General features: G+C 45.4%; 1 protein-coding gene and 1 long non-coding RNA gene across 5 annotated transcripts in view; both read right to left on the bottom strand.

Moving 5' to 3' along the window:
* The window catches only part of LOC142892541 (uncharacterized), a 66,750-nt gene extending 60,228 nt beyond the window's left edge, over positions 1-6,522 (bottom strand). The window contains exons 1-2 of the long non-coding RNA XR_012927448.1: positions 6,367-6,522; positions 5,326-5,421 (exon numbers count right to left, since the gene is read on the bottom strand). This is a non-coding gene — a long non-coding RNA (uncharacterized LOC142892541). The remainder of the gene's footprint in view (positions 1-5,325; positions 5,422-6,366) is intronic.
* A 4,533-nt stretch (positions 6,523-11,055) lies between these two features.
* The window catches only part of LOC142892306 (vesicle-fusing ATPase), a 47,251-nt gene continuing 42,717 nt past the window's right edge, over positions 11,056-15,589 (bottom strand). For 2 of the 4 annotated variants that reach the window (XM_076032346.1, XM_076032349.1), the window contains 5 exons: positions 15,450-15,584; positions 15,053-15,166; positions 14,198-14,253; positions 13,495-13,580; positions 11,056-11,313 (listed from right to left, as the gene is read on the bottom strand). In XM_076032346.1, the coding sequence (XP_075888461.1) occupies positions 13,550-13,580; positions 14,198-14,253; positions 15,053-15,166; positions 15,450-15,584 (336 nt within the window). In that variant the 3' untranslated portion in view covers positions 11,056-11,313; positions 13,495-13,549. Of the gene's footprint in view, positions 11,463-13,494; positions 13,581-14,197; positions 14,254-15,052; positions 15,167-15,449; positions 15,585-15,589 lie in introns of all 4 variants that reach the window. The other 2 variants (XM_076032348.1, XM_076032347.1) reach the window with 2 other exon arrangements.

Here is a 15,589-nt window from a genome sequence, read left to right as displayed (position 1 = left end):
TTTGATTATAATCAGCTATTAAATGTAGTTTAGTATCAAGATAATGGAACTGGTTTATTTCGTAAGTTGTGTTCTTTTTTCCACAGGGAGAAAAAAAAACAAAGCCAAATCTGTCTTTGAGAGGTAGTAAATACCCAACAGTTCATATGAGGCGTGAATTAGACAGCAAACATTGGATTTTAAAGTAAGAGACAAGTCGTGACCACACCACTAGCTTCTACTAAAGGTTAACTGTGTAATATTTGGAGATTTTGAGAGGCAACAGTGACGTCACAAGTGGTTACAGTTTAGGTTGCAGCGCTCTTTCACTCACCTTCCCTCCCTCTCGAGTTTGCCAGTGAACTACGGGGGTCTACGCACACAAACCTATAGACACCCTCATCTACTTTCTTCTTCGTTGGAGGTTGTCAGCGTTCAGCCTAAATCTGAAACACACTGTCAGGAGCTGAATTGTCCACTCCAGGCTTCCTTAGAAATAAGGCGAAACAAGATAGCAACTAACCGGGAGCAACAACCATCATCTATGTATATAAGAACTGTTCTATATAATGGCATACTATAAACTATTAACTATAATTACAACTGTTATCTTGGTAGGAAAGCCAAATTACTTTTATTGTGCTGCGAGTATACACTTTCATTAACGTTTTCATGGGCAGTATTGTAAGCTTTTACAAATACAAAAATCAGAAACCAAGCCAAATTCTACACACTGGACCTTTAAGAAAGCTTCCCGATCGTTTCACTGGCTGATTAGATGAGCATCTTGTCAGCTGACCAGTACGATAATAGGCAGATAATGCTTCCCATGATCATGATCAGTGATAAGAGAATCTGTATTAGCAGGGAATTTGGGGCCATTGAGCAGGAAATGTCTGTCTTGTCTTGTTCCCCCCATTAGATATTTACTAGTTCTTAGGCCGTAATTACTTCCATGAGTAAATCAACCGTGTGCTGACGCATCACGTTTTTTATATCATAACCTGAATTTCTTCATGCAATTTCATAAACTAAGAAAAGAGTGATTAAGAAAAGAAAACATTTGAAGTGTGTGTGTTTTCGTTTTGCATTTTTATCGTCACATCAATACACTGTTTTGTTGGGAAAACACTACATTTTACCTTTAAAGTTAGTAGCATGCTTAAAACATTTGTTAAACAACATGTAAAACATTTGTTAAACAACATGTAAAACATTTAGTTAAAAAATGTAAAACAATATTGCGCAATGAGACGGCAGTGTTTGTTTTGTTTTTTTTGTTTTTTAGGTAATCTCTTCTTTAAAAGCGTTTGCCAAAAATGCCATTATACCCGTCACTAGGTTTGAAAATAGATAATGACTGGGTGAAGTGAGAGTTTAGCCAGCTCAAGGCTTCCTATTGGTGTATGATGTGAGATTATCTGCACTTGACCGCCCTTGACTAGGCCAGACATGATGCCCGTCGTTGCCAAAGTCAGTCAGAATCAAAGTGCTCACACGAAGTGAAGCAAGAATAGCCGACAGGGCTGTTCCCATCAATGTAAATAAGTGCAACGTAAACAGCCGAGACTGAGTCAACAATTGGTAATCTGCAGGGAAGTCCAATTATTATTCCTGCGCGTTCATAGTATGCCCCCCCGCCCCCCGAGTTGGATCCAAACTGGGCTATGTATGCTGCAAAGTACCGCAAACTGGACTTCAACCTCGACTTCGAAAGCACAACTACCAAGTATAAAGAACACAATAAAGACTTTTGGAACCGGCCCCAAAAAAAATTCAATGTCGTTTCAAGCCAGAAACATCGTTAAAGACACTGACGAATGACGTTGGCCGAAACTGGCAGAACACCTCCGGAAGAGAACTTGGTAAACAAATTCAGATTTTTGCGAGAAAAAGCTCCAGACCACGACGGCAATCTAAACTGCGCGAGCGACCCAGCGGTCTCCGTCACCGCGAAAACAAACTATTTCGGTTCCCCCGCTGACTTCACCTCTGATTCGAAGACCCGATAGAGGACATTGTTATGAGCAATTTCCGGACAGCTGCAGCAAAGACTTTTCAGCCATGATTTTATTTTTAGCCACTTAATAGTCAGCATTCAGGACGATCGTCGCTACCGAAAGCGGCGCGCCGGGGAAGCGTAGCTGCAAAAGTCCCCGGGCTGGAGGGCCGGTCGCATGCTGCAGTCTGGTTGTCGTTTCTATCAGTGAGCCTTCAATTCACGCTGCGCACGTTTCATCTGTTTTCCATCCCTGCGCTCCCCGCCCCTCCCTCTCTGCCCTGATCATCCTCACAGACAATTATCTTGAATTCCACATTTCATTTGACATTTGCAAATGGCTGCCCTGCCCTGCAATGCCTTGCAGTGTTTAACGTCAAAATATTCCTTTCAGACCGACGGCACCAGGAGGCTGGCGCTGATAGTCGACGTTATCCGTCGGATGTTAGGATCTTTACCACTGCATGCAAAATTTCCCTCTGACTTTTATATCTTTGAATGGGGAAATTGTACACGTGAACTGTCGCGATGGTGGCAAGAGTCGGAGATGTATGCAGTGTTTTCAATGCGGCGACGTGAAGGATTTAGTCACAAAAGTGGAATGGCAGCTTTCAAATTCGGCTTATACGTGTTGCAAATGACCATGACTATCTCATATAAATGAGGCCATGAGGCAGCAAAAGTTCCAACTTTACTATAAGTCTAAGTTTATTTTCCTCCATTTAAGTGGAAAAGCCCTATTTGTCCACTTCACAGTGTGAAAGCACCTTCTGAATGAGCGATATAAAACCTTCCTATCTTGAAGTGTTGTGTGGTACAAAGTACAAATAAGGAAGCGACCACACGAAAAAAAGTGAACGGCGGATCATTACTCATTCATGGGGCCAAAGCTTCACATTCACTCCCTCCTGACCCCCGCAACACCACATCTATCAATCTGTTCACACCTAAACTTAAAACTCATCTGTTCAGACTTGCACATCTTACTCGATCTATTGAACCGTTTTTGTTGCTGTATTTCAGATCTATTTCAGGCGACCTCGAGTGCCATGAAAGGCTCCCTACATATAAAATGTATCATTATTATTATTATTATTATTATCATTATGAATCACCAGCAAACCCCGACTACGACGATCATCACTCGCATCAGGCAACATAGCAACTATTCCCTGTCGCTCTCTCTACCTAGCAGGACAGACAGCAGCACAGCACAGCAAGACAGCAGTCGGGTAAAATCTGGCCGAGTGACAAAAAAAAATGAAATAAAATACAAAAAAAAACAACCCGTTGTGTTTCGCCATTTATTTCCTCTTGTACCTGCAGCTGCTGAAGGACGCACGTGTCACAGTGCAGCGGACAAGAGTCTTCCAGCCAGGCAAACACAGGGGTGAACATAATGTACTAAACAAGTGGACGCCACACAGCGAGACTCGCCACGTTAATTAAGGGAGACTCATCAACAACCCCGCAGTCAGAGCTGGTCTGAAATCACAGCCTCGCGCTGCTAGGAGAGAAGACCATTATGTAATTTTTTCGGTTTTGTTTTTTTTTGGGGTTTTTTTTTCCTACGCCCGGGCCTGCAGAAGTACACTGCACAGTTTAACAGTTACTAAAATAAGCTTGTGCTGTAGGGGCTGTCGAAACGTGGCGAAACCATCGAGCTGGGTTGCGGCCGAGGGAAAGCAGACATTACAAAAGCCGACGGGGTCGCATGAAGACAATCTGGGGAACAACCGGCTGAAGCGCAAGATAAGAGGACGACTACGCCTCCTTATTTCCAAGATAAGCCGTCCCCATACGCTGCTGCGGTCCCGCTGGCCCGCTCCTATACACCCAATCAACCTTTTTTTTTTTCCCCGCACGGCTCGCAACAACAAAAATGTGACACCGTCGTCTATCACGTACCGTCCGGACGTTCAGACGCCGAGAGGTTCCCTCCTCCTCCTCCTCCTCCTCCTCCTCCTCCTAAATTCACCGTGACCTTCGGGGTTCTTAAAATTACACTTTTTTTTCGACGCATGATTGCATGTTTTGCTCCGACGAGAACGTATATGGTAGGTTGGACGGAGAGGAGAGGGGAGGGGAGGGGGGAAAAAAAAAAGTTAAGTGGAGCCGCCGGAGCCGCCACGGGCCATTTTTGGCACAATCCCAAGTTGTGCAAACTAGGTCCCGGGACCACTTGACTGTGTGCAGCGAGCAAATTCCACACTTTAATGAATGTGAGAACCAGTCACCTCACCGCACTTGGCACTCGACTGGCTCACTCGCTCGCACAGACTGAACCAACTGGTTAGCTCCGCCCCCGACTTGTCTATACCTCCGTGATGTAAGCAGAGCGTGAAAACCCAAAGGGGCGCCGGCGCTCGCTCGCGGCCTCCGCAGCACCTGTTATGTAACTGAATTTCCCTTTCGACAGGACCCGGGGGGGGGGGGGGCGGCCGGGGGTTTCTTTCCTGTCTCTCTCTCTCTCCCCCTCCCCCGCCCGCCTTCCACTACGCTCTCTGTACATTAAACCTCAGCCTTGGAAAACCAGGGCAGAGCCCTCGCAGCCACGAGCTGTGGGAAACGTCGGTGGGAGGGGCGGAGGGGGGAGAAAGGTGCTGGGAACGAGCGTCAAAGGAGGTCACGTCTGGCTGCGGGCTAAGATTAAGGCTCGGCACGTATGTATACATACAGACAAACTGGTCTCCATCGGCTTTGTTTGGTCGGGGCTGATTGAGTCAGGCGGCGGCGGAGAGATAGCCGCAAACGTTCCTCCGGTTTGCCGAGATGTTAAGGGAGATCTTTGAGGAGTTTGAGCGAACCTGCCAAACCGTCGTAAAGAAAAAAAGCGGCGCTCTCAGGGTTCGGTTTGCGTTCTTGGTTGCGTTTCATCCCATTCTTCCTTTCTCCCGCCAGAGTCGGACGGGTAAGGGCTGATAAATGCAAATCAATCTTTGAAAGCAAGCAGAGCACCGATAAAAAAGCAGCTGCTTCCTGAACCCGATCAGAGTTGCCGGAGGGGGTGGGGGGGGGCTTTTGTTTATAAGGGGGGATGAAAAAAAAAAAAAAAAAAAAAACTATGAGTGTGCTTCTTCCTCCATCTAATTTTATGTAGGCCAGCCTTCATGCACCAGAGGGAAATAAAAACTTCCGGAGCCAAATTAAATGGCGCTTTGCATTCAGTCGGAGGCGAGCGTGAGCTTTAATGCATTCCGGCATTCGGGGGGAAAAAAAAGAGACACAATCACAACGCGGGATTCAAATGCGTCCTGACTGGCTGTCACACATTCGTACACTTGGCATTTCTTCACACCCGTGCGGTGGACGGACGCAGCGCGGGCTGGCCGACGGTGGTCACCCACCTGAACACAGGTCGCCTTGGACCGCGAGCGAGCGTCCGTGGTTGTGATGTCACGGCTGATGGCTCCGAAGTGAGGCAGACTGATGCGCTTCTGTCCCTGGAATGAAATGTAAAGGACACGCGTGTCAGCAACGCCTCTTCCTACCGCCATTACTTTCCATTTATGGCCCATGTTTACTCTCCTAGTTCTGTTCATAGCAGTCCATCACATCTGCTTGCTTTATGATACATTTTATGTGTCGAGACAACTCCCAGGCTCTTCTTGACGAAAGTTTCTCGTCGTAAAAAAAAAACAAAAAAACAACAACAACACACAAACACACACAAAGCTGTAAAGAGCATTTTTCTGTACTCGTAAAACTTTCGACATGTGTTGCAACATAAAGGACCCTGTAAGAACGCCTTCCTTCCCAGTCTGATACCTGACGTGAGCTTCAAAGGAGCGCAACACCATCCCTGCAGAGCAGCAGCAGCGGAACAACCGCACACTATTTAAGGCAAAACACGACACATACCGAGTTGGTGCGAACTCAATGTTTCACACACACACACACACACACACACACACACACACAGCGTCAGACGCGTCGAAAACACAAAGCTGGTGACACTCGCACGCTCCCCCTGACCAGTTCACACAGCGACATTAACAAGTTTGCCCGAGGATGTGAACGCCTCGCGGGGCAAAACCGCGGCTGTTTTCTCCTTGTAAATCAATACGAGATATCGTCCGCAACAACGCAGCCGTGATAAAAAATAAAAAAATAAATAATAATAATAACAAGAATAATAATAATAATAATAATAATAATAATAATAATAATAATAATAATAATAATAAAGAAGAAGTGGAAACCGCCCATTTCACGCTTGTCCCCCCCCCCCCCTAACTAATGCATGATTTATATAGACATACACATATACACGGTCGGGTTTTTTTTCCCCGAGTGCATTCCAAGCGCAAACACACACGCACGCACATACGTACATACGCGCACACGTACATGCATGACATACATACACACACACACTAAGGACTTACGAGGACGCGTCCCTGTCAAGAAGAAGGTGCGAACAGTGGGAGCGCGCTGCAAATGTCAAGCCGCCGCCACAAAGTGCCTACATGCTGGCATAAAGCCACGCATCCGAACCCCACAGCTCCATGTAGGACAGTGCATATAGGTGCGCCGGCCGGGCTGCTGGTGCTGGTTGCAACGCCCCCCCCCGCTGCCGAACACAACACAACCGTAGTTCCGACGCGGTTAGCCGTGAACTCGGCCGTTCCTGACCCCGCTTCCTCAACTACCCACGCGCCTATTGAGGGACAAGCGACGAGTCACTTTTGCCTCTCGAGAAGTAGCGACGGTGGCCTAGTTCGCCCCTTCCCCCCGTACGTTTAAACCCGCTGGTAAGAGTACAGTGAAGCAGGGCCGGCGGCAGCGGCGGCGAAGGAAGCGGCGGCGGCCGCGGTTGCCCCGGGTTGACGTGAGGACAAGCGGCTAGGCGCTATACCGCCGCCCCGCCAGGGGAGCCCGCACGGTGCACTCACCGATGCTCGGTGTGGTTGTGGTGGCGGTGGCGGTGGCGGTGGTGGTGGTTGGTGGGGGGGGGGGGGGCTGGCTTGGCTTGGCTTGGCTGTTCGTGGGGTCTCCGGACCCGTCTCCACCCGCGCGAACAAGCTTGACAAAGTGGAGAAGAGGCGGGGGGGAAAAAACGAGAAAGAAATAAAGGGAATAATAATGACAGCAGTGGTGGGAGAAAGATACTGTTCCGTGTCCGCTTGATAGAGCGTCTCAAGCGGCGTCGCTAATGGCTCCCCCGCCGGTGTTTTCCCCCCACCTCCCACCGCTGCTGCTGCTGCCTCCTCCTTCTCCTCCTCCTCCTCCTCCTCCCTCTTCGTTCAGTCTTGCGTCAGGTGCGAGGAGACGGCAGCGTCGTGTCTGCCCGGGACTGCCAGAGCCATGGCCGGGGCAGCTCTCCAGCGTCTGTTTGCCTTCTGTGCTCGGTCCTCCGCCTCCTCCTCCTCCTCCTCCTCCTTCGCCTCCACCTCCACCTCCTCCCCCCCGTTTCAGCCTTTACAGTACGGGTGAATGCGGGTCAGAAGAAGTGGAGCCTCAGCCACAGCCACGGGGACGAGTCGTAATGCAAAGCCGTGCAGCGACCCCCACCGGCGGGAAGCGGATACATGTCCTTGCGTAATCCCGAGTGACCGGGGGAAGTGAAGGGGATCCTCATCCGCCGCCGCTCTCCCCCTCCCCCTCCCCCCCACACACACACACACACATACACACAGCAGGAAACAGGCCGGTGGTCGGCGAAGGTGAAGAGTGGAGCGATTATGTAATTAAAGTGGCGGGTGCTTTTGTTGTTTTGTTTGCTGTTGCTGTTGGTAAAGGGGTTTCTTGGGAAATTACGTCGACTTGTTGTGTGGACGCATACTTCCCGAGAAGGCAAAAAAAAAAAAAGAAGGCAACACATCCGTCAAGTAGTGCGGTGATGGCAACACTACATACAACTGCAATCTAGGTTTTATCGCAAGTAATGATAGCTTATGGCCATTGCGCTGTTTTTTTATGTGTATTTGATGTGCTTTTCGTGTATTTGTGTCTGCATATGTACAAAACACTGACGAATACTGAGACGTGTATATATTCACCACCGTAGTATTTCTAGAAATATGTATTTCACACGTGTAGTATATAATATAATAAATGTAGATTTAATGGTGATTGTTCTCATTGTTCAGACTGTTCATTAAAAATACTTTCAGTAAAGCAGGTTCAAATGCTCCATCTAGTGCTAAACTTAGCTTTTTGACTTTAAAATCAACTCACAAATAGAGCTTTTTTAAAAAAAAAAAAAAAAAAAACGAGGTTACAATTGACTTGACATTTTACCCTCCAATTGTCTCTGTAAAATGTCAGTGCTGTTCCTTACCTTGTCTTGTTCCCGCTGATCTTGCAGTTCTGTAGGTCTTGGAGCACCTGGGAGTTTTAAGTAGACTTGTAGAACCCAGCAAGACAGGAAAACAATACATAGTACTCTGATTTTATCTGGCAGTCATAAAAAACAGATTATGAGCCTGTGTTAGACATTGGTTGAGTGAAATCCTGCAGGATTTGGGACTTGGAGGCAAATTTTAATGAAATACCATCAAGTTGGTACCGTAAAACCGAAACCCTGAATCGTTTTTCCTAACATAGAAGTGCACCGTAACCTTTAGGAGTGACTGCTTGGCGTGATACTGAGCAATTTCATGTGATTACAGTGGTTGAACAGGCTAGCAAAATGTAACGAGTGGTTGTTGAATTCAAATGCAAAATAAATGTAGTTTTTCAGGCACAATGAAACAATAATGCTTTAAAAAAAAAAAAGTACATTTTATATGTTTATTTAAGCCTTTTTTGTGGCCTGTGTCCTATTTAAATTTGAATAGCATCATCGTCATCATAAAATTGGCTTGTCTTTTTTTTTTTTTCCAGTAATGCTTTCTGACATTAAATCTGATACATTGGAAAGTTTTTCTTTTTCCTTTTAAATGTTGCAAGAATTCCAAGACTTGGGCTGACTCCTGTTTTGCATTCATGCTGCCCCCAGGTGGCCCCTCTCCTACTGATCAGCTGATCAGTGATAGCGGAGGATTGTTATGTTCTCTGTGGAATCCAGATTTTTCTCATGGCAGCTGATACTCGCGAACACCATGTCCTGACTGTAAAAGTGAAGCTGGTCATCACTGGATGCATTCTCAATGCATATATATATATATATATATATATATATATATGTATATATATATATATATATATATATATATATATATATATATATATATATATATATATATATATATATATATGTATGTATATATATATATATACATATATATATATGTGAGATCCTGCCAACAGTTGCAATCCCGTATCTTCACTGTCTGCGACCAACGTTTGTCCTCCGACGCCACACAGCAGGGTTTATTGGAGACTGCCCCAACAATTTAGGATGTCATTCAACGACGGAAGATTTAGTTTTTTCATTTTTCATGCACGCAATCCACATACTGAGCTCTGCCGCCTTTAAGCCTCGTTCAGACTGCCAGCCAAAATCCAATTTTCAGCCCATCCAGATTGAAACCGGATGGCTCTTTTGTTGCATTAGGACAGATGCGTCTCAGTGTGATCAGCTCCAAACACGCCGATCGGTTGCTACAGCAACCTGTCAGATCGCTCAATAAAGTGGCCCAGTTGGAACAAAGCCAGATCCCATTTGGACACTTGCTAAAAACAGTGTGGACAGTCAACTCTGAAAATGTGAGATTTGAGAAGGAATCTGATTGGAATCCAATTTGCCTGCAGTCTGAACCCTGTAACTTAAAATAAAAAAAATGTACCAAGCACAAATTGACTTACTTGTGTAAGTCAGACTGTGACATTTGAAAACTACTGTAGCAACATTTGAATGTTTTAACGAAATCAAAAAATAGTTGTTAAAAGTTCATTTTTTTCAGGATAATGTTCTGTAATCTAAAACATCAGGAATCAATTAAACCTTATTCAATAAGACCAACCCACTTTCAGTTTTTTTGAAACACTTTTATCTCAAGCCTATTACGGCCTGCAAATTAACTACTAAATACTGTGAACAGTCCATTACTGTCCTGTAATAATGCAAAGATACAGGTGTGGTCTTCGATACTGACACACCTGCATCCACACGCAAAAGAATAACACCAGAGAAGAAGCAGCGGAATTTATTTTTGATGTGCATCTGCGCCTTTATTGCAATAATACATCTGCATGTTGATATATATGTACACGCACGCACGCGCACATACACACGCACGCATGCACACGCACTCACCCACACGGCAACTGGAACGAATCAAAAACATTGGACGTACAATCAGCACTGAACACATGACATGAAATTTGACTTGAAACAAAAAGAAAAGAACGTCGTTCTCTTTTTTTGTTACCATCTAATTTACTAAAAATCCAGATTTTCAAATGCACGCGCACTCGGATGCACTTCCCCCACATAAGACACACTCTTCTACACGGAGCACATGCAGCGGCGCCTCCTCCACACGTGCACGCGAGCCGACAGGAACCGGAGTGCTAAAGGTCTTCAGAGTGGCTGATCAAAGTGCAGAGTGAGAACATCTCCCGGGATCTTCAACACTGACGACGTCATATTACCAAACACAAGCTAGGCTGAACTGAACTGTACGACACAGACAGACAATCCAACAACCGACATTTACTTGTTCCTTTTTTTTTTTTTTCTCACCATCACAACTCGCCTGATAAGAGTCAACACCTTTGCAGCGGAAAAAAAGGGAAGAATCATACTGTTGCAGTGTTGAAAGGAACCGAAGACTGATTGTTAAATTATCCCCATCATATACTGTATTTAAGTCTATATATACTATGTACAGAACAGACAAGTTACACACTGTGTATATTTAAAGGGTTTACATTGTACACATAAACAGATAGTCTTTAATTTGGTTGTTTTTTTGTTTTTTTCAAAACATGTTGTTACTTTACATCTTAAATACTCAGAGGGTTTTTCGGGGTTTGGTTCCGTCTCCCACGCCAGCTTAGTCGCAAGGATGCACGTCACTCTAACGGTTACATCTAGCAGGACATCGGCAACAAATACAACAAATACGATAGCAAAGTGGGGCACGGGGGTAAAACATACGTGGCTCTTTTATCTTATTTTATGCACAATGCACAAATCACAAATTTTCTTACCTTTATTTTTTATTTTTTACAATCATATATATATATTGCAAGTTCTTTACAGATAACGACATGTGTAACAGTACGACTTCCAGTAGCTTTTGCTGTACTAGGTTGTGGAGCTGGAGGACGGCGGGGAAGTGATATGGACCTATTGGAAACATGCCGAGCTGAGGAGGGCCGTGAGCTTCTTCTGGCCGACCAGGGTGGGTGGGATTTAGCCGGTGAGACGGGAGGAAGGATCGCTGGATGGATGGAAAAAGAGGAGGATTACAATTTTTTTTTCTCTCTCCCCCTCTCATGTGCTCCCGCCGGCCGCTCGTTGATGGCCTCGCTCCTCCGCCACCACCCCCCGCCCGCTCTTTTCTTGTTTCACTCGTAGAAGGTGCGGTCACTGCACACACACACACACACACACACACACACACACAGGAGAATGCACGGTTACTACAGGCGCAGTGGTGTTTTTTTTTTTCCTTCTCAAACTGCGGGTGTGTACTCACACAACACCGGCACAGCGCTCTGCCGTGTCTCGAGCGAAAGAAAAAACGACGGGCGGGATTTAACGGGCTACGAAAAACAAGGAGAGAGCCACAACAATCAGACAGTCGTGCTTCATACGCTGGTGATCGCGGCCGATAATAACAATAACAATAATAATAATAATAATAACGATGATGCCGATAATTTTCGTTCTTCTCAAATACATTTTTTTCTGCAAGTTTCCAATTCGAGAATAAAGTTGAAAATTTGAGATTAAGGTTAAGAGATAAGGTTGCTGTAAAAAAGATGACATTTCGTGAATAAAATCGAAATTTTGCAATCAACGTCAACGGGAAGTATGTCAAAATGTCGAGAATAAAGTTGAAAGGCTCTGCGCGCCAGTCTAGCAGTGTACTTCCATTTTTGTCAGTTTCCTGATTACTGTGGGTGAACCTTGTGGGACACACCTGTTTTCGACAGTTTACTTTTAACTGTGGGTAACTGGGTTAATCCACCATGCATCCAGTCTACTCGACAATTTCCACTTCATTTGCGTCGACTTTATTCATGAAATTTCTACTTTATTGACGAAGTTTCGTCTCTCTTAACGTCGACTTTATTCACGAAATGTTGACTTTTTTACATCAACTTTTTTACGAAAATTCCGTCTTTTCTACGTCAACCTTTTTCACGAAATTTTGACTTTATTCACGAAATTTCTACTTAAAACTTAAAATAAAACTTGAAATGAAATGAAAACTTCAATAAAAATCTCCTTCCTGTAATTTTTTTTCCCTCTTCTTGTGGCGCTAATCCTCTTTCGTACGTCACAGCAGCTTTACAAGCACGAGTATCTTTCATTACCGATAAGACATAAGGAACTGACCCTCTTCACATGATGAATGGAGACGTCACTGTGGAGCAGCGTTGTGATCTACAGCAACGGGCGTTTCGGATAATTAGGTGGCGCAGCAAGAAGGCTAAAATTACGGCCAGGAACGATTAGGCAGACAATTAGTCGGGTGCTAGAGCAAACCATGGGGCCAAGATGAATTTCTCAGGGGATGGAATTATTGTGTGATTACATCATGGTACAAAAAAAAATAAAAAAAATCCGCAATTACGAACCTTTACGCTGCCCACGCAAATCTGTCCACAGTGACTGTAACAAACTGCTTGTCAGGTGAAACGTGCACCTGGGAAGCTGATTTGAGATTGTTTTTTTTTTCCCTTTCCTTCTCCAATGAAAGGCTCACTGGTGTAATTAAATTGTAAAACATTTCTGGTGGTAAATATAATTGCAATACAATGCAATCGCTCAGACACAGCTTAATAACAGAACATTGAGACATTAGAAAAATGAAAACGGCAAAAAAAGAAATGAAAAGGGGACCGGAGATTTTAGGGTTGCGTTGCAACAGGATGGGACGATGGGAGAAAGGTTCGAAAGTGTGATGGAAAAAAGGTAAAGCGGCTAAAAGCAAAAAATGAGACATACAAAAACCAAATTGATGAAACTGGCAAGACTCTCACTCTCACTCTAACAAATTACCAGCTTCATTTGTGATGGAGCGAAAGCCTCTCCCGCTCTTATCATGCCAACAAATCTCGGTCATGTTTGAGGAAAATCTGCATAGAAATTGAAGCGATTCCGGGGGGCTTTTAACATTTATCATTATCTCTTTAAATTGTCCTCTAGGGAACAACTGTGTCTCAAAGCCAGAGCGCCGCTATATGTCGCTCAAGGACTTTGCCCATTGTGCACAATATAAATATGTGTCTTCAAAGTAAGGTTCTGCACGAAGAGGGAGAGGGAGGGCGAATCACTTTGGAATGACTATGAAAAATAGATACCGCACTCAAAACATCTCAAAGAAACTATTCTAAAACACTCCAATGCTACTTTGTAAGCCAACTAAAGGGAACTCTGCACACCAACTGACCTTGGGAACACAATTGCTCCGCTGTTGACCTTACCAGTGCACAGAGAGTGACAGCCTAAATTCGGATTTGATCTCCTTCATTCAACCTGGCGATGGCAAGATGAAGACGTTAAGGTCAAGAGGAAGTGAGGAAGCGAGGTCACTGATGTATCGACTCGGCGCATTGTATTGCGTCGCATTGGACTGGACTGGACGCATTTTCCCCATTCAAACTCTAATTAATTATCCGTCTATGTATTTGGTGTTTCTATTAAACTACTCTGACTGCCTTTATCACTACGAGCATACTTGGTTTTTTATGTGTTTTTTATTTCTCCTTCTACCTCATGGAAGGTCTGTAAATAATATTCTATTTTGTTTAAAATACATTGAGGTCAAGGTGAGGTCGTTTCATAAGCCTTTTGAGGTTTCCGACCTCACGTGCACGCTTTTGTACCCTCCTCTCTACCAACAGAGATCAGCATTTATACTTGTATATGCAGATGTATACATAAATAAATAAAAAAAAACAGTGAGATGACAATTGCTGCTCTTGCCCTGATGATCTAATTCCTTTTTAATGACGGTGTTGATGATGATGATGATGATGATGATGATTGTGAAACACATATGGCGGTTGTCAGTGCGAACATAAGGAAAGCGAAAGGGAAGAGGAACGTGCGGCAACCGTGGAGTGCCATTAGCGGGAGACGGTGGTACTCACGCCCCCTCGTCTCTCAGCAGGGTCATGAACTTGATCACCCGGTACTCCAGGTCCGTCTGCCGGGGGGGGGGGGGGGGGGGGGGGAGATGAGCCGAGAGGGAAAGAGGTGATTGGACGAGGGCACGTCAACGACAGCGACGGCAGAGCCGGTTGTTTTTTAGAATGGCGCTCCATTAAGTCAATGCTTTGTGTTGTAACGGCTATCAATGCAAGGCTTTGTACGGGTTTTGTGGTGCAAGGCAATACAAAATCCAACGAGGGTTGGCTCACTAGTACTACAAATCCCAGAATGCTCTGCTGGTATTTTGGCACAATTTGGCACGTTTACTGTTGTTATCTTATTTTAGAATCTATCATTAGCCTTTTTAAAAAGCCAACTGGTGAAATTGTTTTCATTTGAAATTCAATTTTGCACGTGTGCAACTTCAAATTGTTTAATGTTTAGTATTAAGTTTTGCTCGTTCCAAATTCAGTTTTGAAGCCGGGTCGTTATAAAAAAGGTTCACTGTTATATCTGGAAGGTTTTTTCAATAAATATCAACGTTGGCCTGCCACTTTGTCCGAGTTTTAAATTTTGGCCCCACTGTGTACTTGAGTTTGACAGCCCTGATCTTGAGGAAGTGTTTTGGCGCCGCAGCTCACAGTCGCTCCTTGTTTGTCACGCCACAATAACAGCAACTCAACCTTGCGAGTTGCTCATGCAGGCTTTTCGCCGCTAGCGTGCCAAGGAGGCCTTCCTCGTCTGTTGCGAGTTAGAAGTCAAGGTCACTTTTTAAGAGCCGCGCCTGGCGGGAACCGGACGAGCCGAGGGCACGACGTGAAGACAACACACCCTCGACGGTGGCCCCACTGTACCTGCAGCGACATCTCGATGAGCACCAGGAGCTTCTTGATGCCGATCCAGACGCGCTTCCCTTTGAGCTGCTGCGCGATGCTAGCACGCTCCTTGTCCGTGAAGCTTCCCAGCAGCTGCGACAGAAAATGGAGAGAAAGAGAAAGGGGGATTTTCAGCTCCGCCTTCAGAAACCGAATGAATGTGTTCGCCAGCTGCTGCGCCCAGAGGTCGTGGGATTGAAGGCTGTGTGTGTGTGTGTGTGTGTGTGTGTGTGTGTGTGTGTGAGGGCTCTCCAGAGCGTCCGCAAGGTAACGCCTAATTCAGCTCAAATCATCCGCGCGGCCTTCAGCGGCGGCCTCTTCATCTTCAGACAAGCCCCCTAAAGGCAGACGTGCGGAACTGCGGGTGCGTCCGTACCTCCAAGGCGTCGACCAGCTGCTCCCCCGTGGAGATGTTGGGGATGTGGATGGTGGTGCTGAAGGCATCCAGCATCTCCATCTCCTGCAGCACGTCCTTCCTGCTGGTGGTGCCGATGATGAGCAGCTTCCTGCCCTGCG

The sequence above is a fragment of the Nelusetta ayraudi genome, unplaced genomic scaffold (assembly GCF_046127955.1).
Source record: "Nelusetta ayraudi isolate G7.1 ecotype Tasmania unplaced genomic scaffold, CSIRO-AGI_Nayr_v1 ptg000034l, whole genome shotgun sequence".
NCBI classification, from domain to species: Eukaryota; Metazoa; Chordata; class Actinopteri; order Tetraodontiformes; family Monacanthidae; genus Nelusetta; species Nelusetta ayraudi.
The sequence above is the reverse complement of the archived record's forward strand: the minus strand, read 5'-3'. Positions and strand labels throughout refer to the sequence as shown.